The sequence below is a fragment of the Propithecus coquereli genome, unplaced genomic scaffold (assembly GCF_000956105.1).
Source record: "Propithecus coquereli isolate 6110/MARCELLA unplaced genomic scaffold, Pcoq_1.0 Scaffold491, whole genome shotgun sequence".
Taxonomy (NCBI): domain Eukaryota; kingdom Metazoa; phylum Chordata; class Mammalia; order Primates; family Indriidae; genus Propithecus; species Propithecus coquereli.
In genome coordinates, this window is record NW_012150741.1 from 278,478 (window position 1) to 292,945 (window position 14,468).

General features: G+C 48.5%; 2 protein-coding genes across 2 annotated transcripts in view; one reads left to right on the forward strand and one right to left on the reverse strand.

Moving 5' to 3' along the window:
- LMOD1 (leiomodin 1 (smooth muscle)) overlaps positions 1 to 5,426 on the reverse strand; it is a 36,951-nt gene extending 31,525 nt beyond the window's left edge. The window contains exon 1 of the mRNA XM_012655946.1: positions 4,916 to 5,426. Coding sequence (XP_012511400.1) covers positions 4,916 to 5,176 — 261 coding nt within the window. The 5' untranslated portion in view covers positions 5,177 to 5,426. The remainder of the gene's footprint in view (positions 1 to 4,915) is intronic.
- Positions 5,427 to 12,286: 6,860 nt separating this feature from the next.
- TIMM17A (translocase of inner mitochondrial membrane 17 homolog A (yeast)) overlaps positions 12,287 to 14,468 on the forward strand; it is a 19,014-nt gene continuing 16,832 nt past the window's right edge. The window contains exons 1-3 of the mRNA XM_012655940.1: positions 12,287 to 12,371; positions 13,764 to 13,863; positions 14,003 to 14,066. Of these exons, the coding sequence (XP_012511394.1) occupies positions 12,346 to 12,371; positions 13,764 to 13,863; positions 14,003 to 14,066 (190 nt within the window). The 5' untranslated portion in view covers positions 12,287 to 12,345. The remainder of the gene's footprint in view (positions 12,372 to 13,763; positions 13,864 to 14,002; positions 14,067 to 14,468) is intronic.

The following is a 14,468-nucleotide window of genomic DNA, read 5'->3' on the forward strand; positions in this document are numbered from 1 at the left end:
GGTCAGCAGGAACTCACACCCCACCTCTTAACCATCTCTATCCCCCTCCCACTGGCAAACGATTTCATGTTACAAGCACTCCTTGGGCCTGTCCACGTGTCCTGCCATCCTTTTGCATTTGCCATGCAGCCCAGCTCTTAGCCCTGCTCTCCCAATAAGGAGAAGGCAGCCCCTGGGCAGCACCGAGGGCGGGGGCAGACACCGATGCCTCACTTCCTCAAAACTCTGTAAAGATGACGTACATACAGAAGAAAACTTATGCGAGCAAGAACAATATTTAAAACAAACGCCTGTGGATTCCACCACCTATTTTAAGAAATAGTCAGCTGCTCTTTCAAACTCTGGATGGAGGCAGTTTCAAACTCCAAGGAGAGGCTCGCCCAACCCCCTCTGCGTGCTGCTTTTGCCTCCCTGGGTCAACAGGCCCCCATCACCTCTCCTGCCCTCTCCACCCTGGACTCTGGGGCTATTTTGGGTGTGTACCAGTCGGGGTTAATCTCCTTAAGCGATGAGCTGTGCTGCCCAGTGCACTCCTGACGCAGCCCGGCCCTCTGCAAAGGGCATTCGGAGGGTTGGTGCTGCTGGCCTCAGGCCTTCCCCAAGAGATGCCACGGACACTGAGCCGAGAACGAGAACTGGTGGGGGTGGGGCGAGCTAGCACTGCAGTGGGAGGGGGCTGCCGGGGCTGTGCAGGCAGCGGAGGGGAAGGTCAGGAGGCTCAGGCCTCATGGCCGCTGGCTAGTGAGGTGCTTCAGGTTTGCTTCTCAAGTTTAGCTCTAGGGAGAACCTCCCTCCACCCCAGCTCAGCTGCCCCCGCACCTGGCTGGGTACAGGTGCTAATCCCCAGCCCCTGGTAACACCAGGGAGAAGGAAGGGGGAGGCAGGCTGGAGATTTTCTTTCCCACTTGGGAAGGAAAGAGAACGCATGAGTTGACCCGCTGGGATCTGGTTCCTGAAACCTGAGCCCAGGACACGAGTTTCACTGAACTGCTGGCTACACGCTTGCCCAGGGGCTTTGTCTTCCACCTGGGCTGAAGGTGAGTTGCCAGAGGACCGGGCGGAATGATACTGGCTGAGAGGTCTGGCCCTTTAAAGGGAGGGAGAGAAGCCGGGGTCAGTCCTTCCAGGCTCTACCTCTGGCTTCACCTTAACCACCTGCTAACATTCATTCAACAAACAGAGGCTGGGGCCTACTGTGTGCTTGTGTGCTGGGCCCTGTGTTAGCATTTGCCCTCCGGAATCACATGCGCTGGTAATGGAGACGGCCAAGAAAGCAGATAATTCCAAAACAGCCATGTCCCGAGGCGGGTGGAACAGAGTGGTATTGGATTAGAGGCTCAGACAAGGTGCCTGGGGGGAGGGACAGGGAAGACTACAGACTGCCTGCAGGAGTGTCGCCCCAGACAGGGAGGGACAAACAGGAGTTGACCTGGAGGTGATGGGGCATATTTATGAAAGAGGTGGTAAACAATCCAGAAGACCCCTGGAATATTCCACCCGCTGAGGGAGAAGCAGCCCAAGGTCCCTTCCGCAGTCCAGACCCACTTAGCATGTAGCCAGAGCATGACTGTGGGGGCTCTCTCCCCAGGAAAAGCCAGAGCTTACGACCCACACTGGGCCTGCCTCCCACTCTTGGTTTCTATTTTTTTTCATTTATTATGAAACATTTTAAACATATATACAAAAGAAAACAATATAATGAACACCCATGTAGACTCATCACTTAGCTTCCAAAATTATCAGCTGGTGGCCAATCTTGTTTCATCTATATTCCCACCCAGATCATTTTAAAGCAAATTCCCAAATCCAATCAACTCTTCCCATAAATATTTCAATATTTATGTCTAAAAGATAAGGATGCTTTAAAAAGTATATCCACAACACCATGATCACACCTAAAAGGAATTAACAAAAATTCCTTAACACCATTCAATATCTCATCAAGATTAACTTTCTGTAATCCACCCTTGCTTTTAATAGTTGTGTTCCTGCTCGCAGGGGCGGGGAGATGAGCATTCGGTCGGACTGTATTACAGCTGCTGCTCCCATGACAACGCGTGAGTTTGGGACACGGCTCTGCAACACTCTGGTGGTCCATGTGCCTGTGTTTTGCGACCTCATTAGATTATAAATTCTTCAGGGCAGGGACTAGCATTACTAGTGTGGCGGAGAGGAGGAAGCACAGATCTCAAAGTCAGGCAGACCACTTATTAGCTGTGTGATCCTGAGACACTTATTCAACCTCTCTGAGATAATGGGAATAGAAATATCTATCTCCCAAGAATTGTCAGGCTTAAACAAAAGAAAGGGTGAACGTGGTTGGCATGTAGAAGGTTCTTAGTAAATGTTCATCTTGCCGCTCTTTCTCAAGTCAAGAGAAACAGGCTCATGGTTACTCCCTGTTTTGACAACTGTCTAGTTCCTCGCCTGGAGTGAGGGCCGCTGTTAGTGAGGGCTACAGTCAGCGCAGCAGAGGGGGCCCCACCCACCCTTCTGCGTCCGTCCGCGGTGTCGGGACCCCCACCCTGAGCACCCAGGCTTTGCTTGTTTACTCGGGCCACTCGCTGAACCAACAGGCATGACTCGTGCAGCCCTCAGGGGACGGAGGGAAGGGAGGGGCTTGGCAGGGGTAGGGATTTGCTTTTGGCTGGCTTCGCCAATTTCTGGGTTCCTCGACCCAAAGGAATTAACTTCATAGCTGCCCTTTATAGAGTGTTTATTACATGCCGAGCTCTGTGCTACGTGCTTTATCTTGTTACCCCTTTTCGTTTTCACAGCAGCACGATGAGATGGGTACTGTCATCCCCATTTTGTAGATGAAGAAACTGAGTCTTAGCACTCAAACCAGTTTTCTCTGATACCGAAATCCAAGTTCATTACTGCACGCTCACTACTTCACTAATGGTGCTAAAGAGGCCACTTTCTAGGGTTCACTCCCATTCACCCAGATTTACAAAGATCACTTCTGCCTGCAGCTCAGTAAGCGCCCCGAAGTCCAGCCAGCCGTTATGCGGACGAGGTGGAGCCGGTGGGTGGGAACCGCCCGCCTCTGTGAGGGAAAATGGCCCTAAAGGCTCCTCCACGAGCAGGGCTCTGTCTGCAGAGAGAGGCATGGGCCTGGCAGGGCGGGGAGAGCAGGCAGGGGAGCCAAGGCTTGCCACGGAATTCACCAGCTAAGGAAAAAGGCTACGAGCATGAACTTTCCAGGAACGTGAGAATTCCTCACACTGTGGCCTGAACATCTTGCTAGTGATGAAGAGTGTTCTATTTGACTTCAGCCTCAGGAGTAGCTTTCTGAGCACCAGAAGCAGCCACTGGGCGTGAGGCAGTGATGAGCACAGGGCCTGGGGACTGGGAGTGAGGGACAAGCACAGCCAAAGGTTTGCAGGGGTGCCAAGGCTCTGGCTGTGTGCCGTTTCTCTCTGTGTGCCCCCTGATAGCTGCCCTGAGGACCAGGCCTTCACAGTAAGCGCTGTCGTCTTTTCCATAAACGTTTTCGTATTTATTCATCACGATCACAGTCACATCGGGGCAACCACCTTGTGCACAGGACATAAATTCCCAAGCCTCCTGGCTTCCCGAACTCTCCCCACTTCTTGGCAAAGCCTTAACCACAGGCCCCGGCGGGCGGGGAGTGGGGGAGAGATTCAGGGCAGGCAGCTCCAGCTCCTCCCCTCCCTTTGCCTTGCCCTTCTTCCTCCTCCCTACTTGCCCATCCCTGCGCTCAAGGAGTCAGGGCTGTGTCCACCAACATGCTCGGGGACTAGCAGTCAACATAGTTTCATACCCAGCCAGACAGTCCACAGAAGTTTCAGATAATATTCCCTCCATCAGTTCCTCCGTGAAAATGAGCATGTCATTTGAAGCTCTGAGCCTCAGTTTCCATAGAAGTAAAACAAAAACAAGAATTGAGACTGAACTTTCTCTTGCAATAATTTACAAGCAACAGATAATGTACAAGAGATGTGGCTGAGCAGAAGAGAACTAGTGCAAATAATCAGAAGAACAGTTTTCCCCACTAAACACTCTTTCCTAGGGGCAAAGGGAGCCTGGAAAGTCATTCTCAATTGCGGACCAGTCTAGTTTATCCAAAGAAAACTCACATATGAACACAATGGCGAAAAGAAAAATTCCTCCACGCCAGCCCTGAAAGCGAGTTATGCTTTAGCCCATCCTAAATGTGGGCAGTGGCTTCCATAAACATCTCTCCTCTTCCCTCCTCTGTCCCCTTCCGGTGAAATATCTTCATCCCCCAGCAAAATGGCCTTGTTAGCTCATAAAAGGGAGAGTGCAAAAAACAAACAAACATCTTCCCTGGGAATAAAATTGAAGCTATCACACTTTGAAGACACATTTCCCAGCCCACAGGCCCCTGGCCCTGTCTCCATTTGCTTTGGGAAGCCCACCTGCCCCTGACCCTCCTCAAATGGTCCATGTGCCACAAGAGACCCATAGAGACGGGGCTTAGAAATGAGTCTTTCTCCCACATGGAGGGTTTAGCTTTCTCTTTTTGGGTGTCTGGCAGGAGACTGCAAGTATAATTCTGTCCTTTTGCCCCTCCTCATATATGGGCTGGGATGAGTGTTGAAGAAAAAGAAAGGTATTGAGGGACCAGGATGGAGTCAACTTGACAATGAACTGTTCAAGGACACCTTCCAGCTCCCATTCTACCAACAGGCCTATTTGATTTGGTGGGATGGTGTGTTCCTCCAACATATCCACCTGCCGCTTATAAAACAGAAGTTAGGGGTAAGAGAGTCACACTGCTAGTTCGATGTAGAATAATCAGTTCTGCAGCATTAAATCCTTTGCCAACAAGAACTTTTCTTCTAAGGAAAGAAGCATCCTAGTCACAGAGTCAGCGTCTCCAGCCCTCCCTCCCTCCCTCCTTCCCTCCAGGGTTGTGCTCACTCACATCCATGGACATCTCCCTCTGGATAAGTTTCTTGGTCTCCTTTTCGCAGAAGTTGAGCATGGCTTCCCGGTTGTACGTGCCCGTGGACTGTTTCTCCGTCTGGTTTCTCTGCCGCAGCCCCACGGGAACAGTCCCATCTGGGTCCACCACATCCAGCTCCTTCTCCAGCTCCTCCATCTCCTCGGGAGACAGGGTGGACAGCAGGCTGTCGATGTCGGGGTCTTCACTCACCTGCCGGCGGTACTTGGCTACCCTGGACATCTTGGCAAAGTGGGCTAAGGCTCTTGCCAGAGGCTATGGGAGTCCTGGGGGGCAGGGAAGGGAGAGGGTGAGCTGATCTGGACGGAGCAGAGTGGGCTTGGGAGCAGACCCCCAGCTGGTGGAGGGCTGCAGCTCCTCGGCCTGCTGTGCTACAGGTGCTGAAGTGTTAACTGCTCGCAGCAGCCTCCCTGCAGCCCAGGGCTAGTGGACCCTGGCTGCTCTAACCAGTGGCCAATAAGACGCGACAACTGCCCAGCCCCGAAAGGAGAAGCCAATACCCGAGCTGGGGGCGGGTCTGCCTCGCTGTCAGAGCTGTTTGAAACTTGAGGACATTCCAGGGAATCTTGGAGCGCTGCGTGACCAAATTTAGTACAGAGCAGTTTAGCCTTTTAAAGACAAGGGGCCACGCAATGAGAAAAAGATACAAAAATGCAGAGGCTGGCAGAGCAGATCACAGCCACGGAGAGCCAGACAAGCAGGAACGAGGCCATGGGGCTTTGTGAACTGGCCAGCACGAGGCATGTTCAAGCACATATTTTACTTCTCCATCACCGGGTGGATGTCGCTGTGGTCAGTGTGTGGTTCTTTGACTTCTTTCTACTGTATTTGGTAATGTGCTGGGGGGCTCCCAGGCATTTATGGCCCCAGGAAAGATGCTCAAGATGAGTGGCCAATGCCCCTAACCACCTCCCTACCCATTCTCTTCTTCCAAGGACAACCTGAATGCTGGGCACCCAACACTCTAGCCTCCTTTGGCCACTTTGAGAGAGAGACAGAGAGAGAGAGAGAGAGAGAGAGAGGAGAGAGAGAGAGACAATCCTTCTCACTCTGTACCAAAACTGAAAACTGGCAGGCTGTTTGGGGAAGAGTAGGATCTGCAGAAATCGGGAAACTCTTAAAGGGCTGTCACTTTCCATGAAGCTCCAAGGCTCTTGGGAAAAGGGTTCAAACCTCCTCCAGTTCTCAAATGCTTCTTCCTCTCCCGGGGCATCTGTAGACAGACCTCCTTTGGGAGCACAGAGGAGGAGCTGGCAGGTTGCCACCCACGTATAAATCCAGAGCACGATTTAGCGTGTCTTCAGGGAAACAGAATGCTGGGCTGTTGGGAGAGATACTATTGCAACAGGTCTGGCGTGTTTCATAGAACGGCTTTCCACTGCTCATCCATCATGCTGCCCTGCACAAGTCACAGAGACATTCAATCTCCTGCCCCCCTCCCTCCTGCCACAAAATCCCTTCTAGAAGCCCTGGTGTAACCCATCAGGGTAGATGCTTCGATCTTTCCTGGCATCTTTCCATCCTAAGCCAGAGAGAGACGGTCACTTGATCAGCATTCGCTGAGTCCAGGGATCGTCTGGGACTAAAACTTGGCCGTGGCATTTAACGTCCACTAGCTCAGCTTTAGGTTGAGGCTGGGGAGAGGAATGGTGCTCGCTGGTGGGACTAGAGGACAGAAGTGAGGCAGGCAGAGCTAAGAGGGGAGAGTGGAGGAAGGGCTCCAGGAAGCCTGGGGGCTGTCATGTTAACAGTCAGTAGTCAAGCTGGTGGTCACACAGTAGGTACACATTAATATTTACTGATTGCCTATTATATGTCAGACATTGTTCTAAGAACAAGGGATGTAACTAAAGATACAAAATCAGTGTGGTCCCTGGCTTTTTGGACTTACATTCTAACAGTGAAGATATAATAGTTATTAAACAAATAATTTTAAATAATCCATTAAATAGCTAAAAGTTGGAGAAATGTCTCAAAAGAGAAGTACAGGGGCTATGGGAAAAACACGGCAGGGGAGGCTGGACAGCAGTGTGGTTTCACAGTTAAGAGCTTGGGCCCTTGAGGCCAATGGACCTGTGCTAGGTCCTGGTATTGCCACTTACCAGCCATGCGACTTTGGGCAAGCCACCTTCTTCTCGGAGACTTGGCTTCACCATCTGTAAAATAAGGACAACGGTTGTGCCTACCACGCAAGATTGCTGTGAACACGAAATTAGGTCATACACATGAAAACACTTAGTCGATACACCTGATTCATGGTAAACACAGTATTTATCAGTAAATACATACTATTATAATTATTTACTCTTGTCCTATGTTCTTTTCACCCCATCCCACCTCTTCTCTCACCTTTTCCTCTCTTTCCTTCAACAGTAACCACCCTCAATACACACACACACACACACACACACACACACACACACACTTATCTTCTCACTGGGCTCTCACTTCATTCATTCATTCAAGCATTTATTCGGATACTATTTTGTATATGTAGCACCCTGCCAGGCACTATGAGGAGAGGGATACAAAAATAATCATGACATTGTTCCTTTGTTATTCTCTTTAAAATGTATACTTTAATGGGATAAAAAATAATTAGAATGTAAGGAAAGTAAAGCAAGCTAGAGAGGCGAAGGAACTGTTAAGAGCGCAGCTGAATACACATTAACTTTGTAGGGAGCCAGAGTCAGGGCGCGATAACAGAGGACTTGAGCTAGACCGCCATGGGCTTTCCGTTAGATTGTTGGGTGGACACGGCACGCCTTGCACCCACCCCCTGCCCCCACGCCCACTCAGGTCAGTCACTCTTTACTCTCGTGGTGCCTAGAAAAGGCATCATCTTCTGGGGGCCCTGGCTCTGGGGCCAACTCAGCCACTCTCTAGTCCCCCAGTCAGCTAAAAGCAGCTCCCTTCCCAGCTTCCAAGGATTCTTCTTTCTCAGGATTTTTGTAAAAATAGTCACTGCACCCCATGGAGGAATCAGAGCCTGAATGCAAATAACTACCTTCAGCCCCAGGGTCAGCCCCTGGACCATCTGGTTTCAGCGGCCTGCTCGTCTGGGCCCATCCTCAAAAATTAAATCCACAGCTTCCAAATTTAAATGGCAGGACTCACGGCCTCCTAACCAAAGGTTTCTACACATAAAACCCCGTATCTTTTCTGCCTCAGGTCCCACAATTCCAAACAGCTGGCTCTTCTGACAAGCCTTGGACTCCATCGGAATCCTTTTACTCCCTAGAGCCCCAGGGAGACTGCTCACAGCTCTGAAAGTCTTCCCTTGCAAGGTATCACAGCTGGGGCTGGAGGATTTGGGAGCACAGAGCCCAGGAAATACAGCCACCTCCAGCCCCTGCAACAGGAGGCCGCCGCCCCACCCACTCCGTAGGGGGAATGGCTGTCCAAGCTCAGAATCCACTTCCACGTGAAACAACTTCATCCTGGGTATCAGGCAACTCTGGCTCGGCCTGTTCCTCAGAGGAAAAGAAGCACTGTTGTGACTAGAGGGACGGAGAGAGAAAAGAAGGAAGAGACCCCAAGCTCCAGTGGAAATGCATGGGGGTGGCAGGGGAGAATAAGGATCTGGAACCAATGTAACTAATGCCTAAGTGGCTCTCAGCTGGGCTGAATGGCCCCAGGAAAGTCACATTTTCAGGAATATAGGGTGGCAGTATAGTATAGCAGATAAGACTACAGGCTCTGGAGTCAAATGACATGGGCTCGAATCTAAGATGTGCGACCTTGGGTAAGTTATTTAACTTCTCCGAGCCTTAGGAAATGGAAAATGAGGATATTAAAATATCTACAAGCTGGACCCAATGGTGCGTACTTGTAGTCCCAGCTACCTGAGAGGCTAAGGCAGGAATATTGTTTGAGCCCAGGAATTCGAGTCCTATCTGGACAAAATAGTGAGACACTGAAACTAAAAAAAAAAAAAAAAGCATCTACCTAGAAACAAAAATGCCTAACTCACAGAGTTATAGAACTAAGTATATCAAATAAGATAATGTGTACAAAGCGCTAACAGCATCAGACACATTGTAAGCACTCAATAATGCTTGCTTAAATATAATAATTTAACTAGCTAAATTATTATATTTAAAGATCAATAGAGGTTCTGCCATAGGCAGGGGCCAGAGTATGTGACACCACAAAAGAGACAAATTTTCACACTGGTTCTCTTCTTTTGGGGGATGCAGAAAGTTTCCCTAGAAGAAAGCAGCAGGCTTTGTCTCTGGAAGCAAGCCACTGGCCCAGCACTCCTGAGATGAGCAGAAGTGGGCAGAGGAGAGCTCGAGACAGAACACAGGCCAGACAAATGTGTTCCTGAGAAAAGAGCAGGAGGAGAGAAAGGGGGGCAGAAAATGGACAAGAGATTATCTGCCTCACCTCCACTCTGGCCAGGCTGAAACCCACCAAATCAGACCCAGTCACAGACTAGAACCTCAAACCCAATAGGAGGCTGCGATGCAATCCTTAGTCATCCATGCCAGTCTGAGTTTCGTGGTGACTTGGACCAGGCAGGACTGGGGGTTTGGAGCCACATACATGGCCTGTGATTTCCTGGTGGTTGGACCTCTTGAGGCCCCAGCAGCCTCTGGCTCAATGAAACTCAAGCTACTGAGGTCCGGGAACCTCTGAGTTAGCATATACTGAGACCCGGGAGGGGCAGATTCCGAAAATGTCCATTCCTATGTGTACCTGGACCGCAAGGGGTTCCAGCAGCAGTCCCATACTGGGCCCAGAACATTAACTTCAAATATAATGTACCCTGGTGCGTTGACTCGCCAGTTCAAACTCCCCTCACTTTTATGGTGAGTTTTCTCTCGAGGACTTGCACTGCTTCCTCCTATCCTGCCTTTGTGTCATGGACCATTCCTCCAGGGAGGGCCACCACAGTCCCCTAGACTTCTTTGAGACTCACTAGGGAGAAATTAGAGTACTGATCTCTTTTCTTTGAACCCTTTTTAAAAGTTTCTTCACTCAGCACCCTGGAACCAAATGGAAGTGGGTATTTTTGAGGAGGGGTGACATCTTTCTCCTCTAGCCAACAAAGATTAAATCCTGGGCCTCGCCCATTCAAAACTATCCTGTTATCTTTTTGCAGTTAAAAGAGAGCAGAGAGTGAGAAGTCTAAGAATGCTTGTGGCCCCTTGAGCAAAGGCTCTCAGAACAGTAAACTTCGAGATAGGGACCCCTGGAATGAAATGAGCTGAGTAGCCACACCCAAATTTTGGACTTCAGCTTTGTAAACTCTGAAACTCAATATCATCACTGTGATGGTTAATTTTATGTGTCAACTTGAGTAGGCCATCGGGTGCCCAGATTAAACATTGTTTCTTTGTATGTCTGGGAGGGTGTTTCCAGATGAGAATAGCATTTGAACTGGTGGACTCAGTAAAGTAGATTTCCCTCCCCAATGTGGGTGGGCATCATCCAATCCATTGAGGGCCTGAATGAAAGAGCAAAAGGCAGAAGAAGGAGGAATTCGTCCCTCTTTTCCTGCCTCACTGATGAGCTGGGATATTTCATCTCATCTTCTCCTGTCCTAGAACTGGGATTTGCATCATCGGCTCCCCTGGTTCTCGGGCTTCTGGACTTGGACTGAATTATACCACTGGCTTTCCTGGGTGTCCAGCTTGCAGACACAGATCATGGGACTTCTCAACCTCCATAATCACGTGAGACAGTTCCTCATAATAAATTTCCTTATATACATACGACCTATTGGTTCTGTTTTTTTTGGAGAACCCCGACTATTCTTGGTGACTGAGTCAAAAGAACTGGCCTCACAAGAGGCAGATGCATAAACCAGTGTTGAGTACCAAGTGGACAAGAATAGTTATGAGAATAGGTCAGGGCATTCTCTCCTGTAAGGAGATCTATTTAGAAGCCAAATAATAATTAGAAGACTGCATAATAAATGTGGAATAAGAGCAAAGGGAAGCAGCTAGAGCTAAGGGCTATTTCATCTGGGTCCTGGTGAAACCTTGCCTTATGAGAGTGTAAATCTCTAGTTACTGAAATATTTATGTCCACTAGGTCTGGGGTGCTGACTAAACATCAGGTTCTTGCTCTCTGAGTTCCTCCTTTGAGGCTTCATGTTGCTCCTCTCCCACATTCTCTCTTCAGCTTGTACAGTTAATTAAAGTGTTCTTAATTACAGCTACATTCCAAACAGGCCTTCTCAAACTTATTCATCCAAATCAGATGACTAGTTTGAACTGTTCTCACATACAAGACATATTTACTGATAATCTTTGTTCTATGGAGGGTTCAATTCATCCGTTTACCTCATTTCCAGGCTTTTGGAGGGAACTTCACTCTTCTTTGTAGTCTTCTGTTACTTATTACACTGACTTTTCCATAAAATAAATATGTACATTTTAAAAATTTATTTTTCTTAGAGACAGTGTCTGGCTCTGTCCTGCAGGCTGGAGTGCAGTAGCACCATCATAGCTCAAACTCCTGGGCTCAGGCGATTCTACAGGCGCATGCCACCAGCCCAGCTAATTTTTTTTTTTTTTTTTTTTTAATGCTTTGTAGAGATGGGGTTTCTCAGCTATGTTGCTGACGCTGGTCTAGAACTCCTGGACTCAAGCAATCCTCCCGCCTCAGCCTCTCAAAGTGCTGGGATTACAGGCGTGAGCCACCGCACCCGAGCTGTGTTACAAAGTCGATTGGAAAAGTACAGAATGGAGAGGAGCACCTTTAACAGCCATCATATGATTGAGGTTTTTTTTTTGGTTTGGTATTTTTTTGTACTTTGTCCCCGCCCCTTTAGTCTCCTCCTCTCGGGGCTGAACATCCCTCACTCCCGGTGATCCTGGCGTCTATGTCCCGCAAATTGAGGGCTCCAAATTGGTCACGGCACTACAGATGGCCCAAATAGTTCCATTTCACAAACACTTATTGAGCATCTACTACATTCCAGGCACTGTGATTATTATAAAGGACTGAGACATCGTCCGCCCTAAAGGAGCTACGTGTAGTTGGTAAGATGTTCACAATCCATGACGAATAGGTAGCATTAATTCACAGTTGACAGCAAAAGTACTAAAAAAAAGAAACGTATTTAGGAAGTTTGAAGAATCCTAGCGGAATAATATCAGGTTTATCCCAGGCCACCGGGGTAAGGAACTCTTTGTCATTCACGGCTTCCGGTATACACAGCCTAGACTCGCGGCCTTCGAGGAGGTGGGCGGTGCTAGCCCCGCCAGGGGCCAGCGCCCCGCCCACAGCTGCCGTGGAGTGCCGGCTCCCATTGGCTGCGGGGGGAAACGATGATCCAATCCCCGTAGACCTCAGCGCCCTCCTCTCAGGATCACTTCCGCTGCTGGGGTCAGGCTCCGCCCAGCTTGCCCGGCATCACTTGCGCCGCTGGAATCAAGATGGAGGAGTATGCTCGAGAGCCTTGGTGAGTTTCATCCGCTGTCTTCTGTCCACGGCCCTCGTTCTGCCCTGTCTGGTCTCCCGAGGTGCAAGCCATACTCAGCCGCAGGCGCGTCACCCTGGGCCTGGTAACCGTGGGCAGTGCAGACTTGAGCATCCAGTCGGCTTCTCAGCCCTGTACCCCACCCCGTCCACTGGGCCTCGTGAGCCTCGCCGCCCACAACCCAGCGGCCCTGTGACCTTATGGTGGATGAGGAGGAGGTTCAGGCTTGGGTTTAATGGAGCCTCGGAACCTTCTCCCAACGCAGGGCACAGTTGGCCTTGTGCAGGGTCCGTTGTCTTCTCTGCCCGCTGAGGTGACCTTGGACGCGTTTCTGCGCCTCGCCTTGCTCAGTTCCTGTGTTGAGGAAAGGAAGATAGGCCTCTGAGGGATTGCTGTTCTTGAGGCCTGCCTTGTACCATGATACGTGTACGCAGGATGAAGCATTTCAAATGAGTGGAACATAGATTTTACCCAAGGGGGTTAGATAAACTCCGTTAGGCTGGAGTCTTGTTTTCTTGCTTGGAATTATCCCTTGGAGGGGAGAGAGGGGCAAAAGTTATCTGTAATATAGGAAGAAATAGTAACTTATGTTCTCGGAAAAGCCATTAGCAGAAATTTATTCTTTCATTCAGCATTTATTGAGTGAGGGCTCTGTGTTAGCAGGTGGTTAGGTTCAAGGAATAAAAGCATGAATAAATTAGGCACATAGATAATTATAAAACGGTGTAATTGCTATCAGAGAGTAGTCCCAGGTTGTCTAAGTTTAAAGTTTCTGGGGTCATAAGTGAAAAATCAAATTTGGGCTAATCACTTCTTTTTTTTATTATATAAGAGCAAGAACCAAGGTGTGCTCAAGTTGTGAAAATGCCCAAGACTCTGAATTATCATTACATTTCTATCCTTAGCCCTGAAGCCTGCTTTATGCTTCCTCTCCCCAACCCCCACCAAATGGCATACAGGATATATGTTTCAGTGCCTCCTGGCTCTTCAAACTTGCCTTCTTCAAAGGCAGTAATCCCCTTCATGGATTGTGCTCAGATATGCAGGACTCAGCACTCTGTAAACTTCTGCTTGATATGGTGTAAAGACAGCTTAACAGGGGGGTAAGGTATTTAACTTTGTTGAGATAAGGAACTTATAAAAATAATGAGTTTTCATCTACTAAATCAGTAGGTAGCCCTTTGCTTTCTCTTAGTACGTATGTCCTAAAGCAATATAGTCAGTTATCTGGTTAGTTTTATAGTCAAAACTGCTTTGATCCTTTGACTGCTCTGTTGCTGTGGAAACTGTTGCATCCCTTACTGTGTTAGCAAAGAAGGTTTTATGGTTTATGAATGAGAAATATGATCATCTTTTTTTTCCCCCTGTTCTTAGCCCCTGGCGAATTGTGGATGACTGTGGTGGGGCCTTTACAATGGGTACCATTGGTGGTGGTATCTTTCAAGCAATCAAAGGTTTTCGAAATTCTCCAGTGGTAAGTGGGTGATGGTCTTATTTTATCATCACCTGATAGGTGGCTTTGGGAATATTACTGGTGGTCCCATCAGTGGGTAGAAGTGCATTATACTTCCAATATATTATATTTTTGGTTGCTTCCTTTTGTTTTGTTATAGGGAGTAAACCACAGACTACGAGGGAGTTTGACAGCTATTAAAACCAGGGCTCCACAGTTGGGAGGTGAGCAGAATTTTTTCTGTTTATTTGAAGATGGAGCTATGTTTTTTCTTTTTAGATGATAACAGTTAGTGATTTTAATTTGGTCTAACAGCTTGTCACAAACTAATATCCCTGTAGGTTCTTCTTGATTTATGGTTTGTTCAGAAAGTTAACTTGAGTTATTGTATTCATTTGAAAATTTTGTCTGTGTCCTTCAGATGCTTAGTGATTTTTTTTTTTTTTTTCCTTCTCCAGAAGGAAGACAATGTGTTTAAAGTTCAGGTTTGTGAGAGTCAGGAATGATAGCTTCTGAGGTAACATAAAGCTGAAGAGAATGTGATCTGAAGGATTGGGGTTTCATGAGAGAGAAACTGATCAACCTGATTGGGCTCTTCTCCAAGGTTAGCTTTTGGACATTGTACA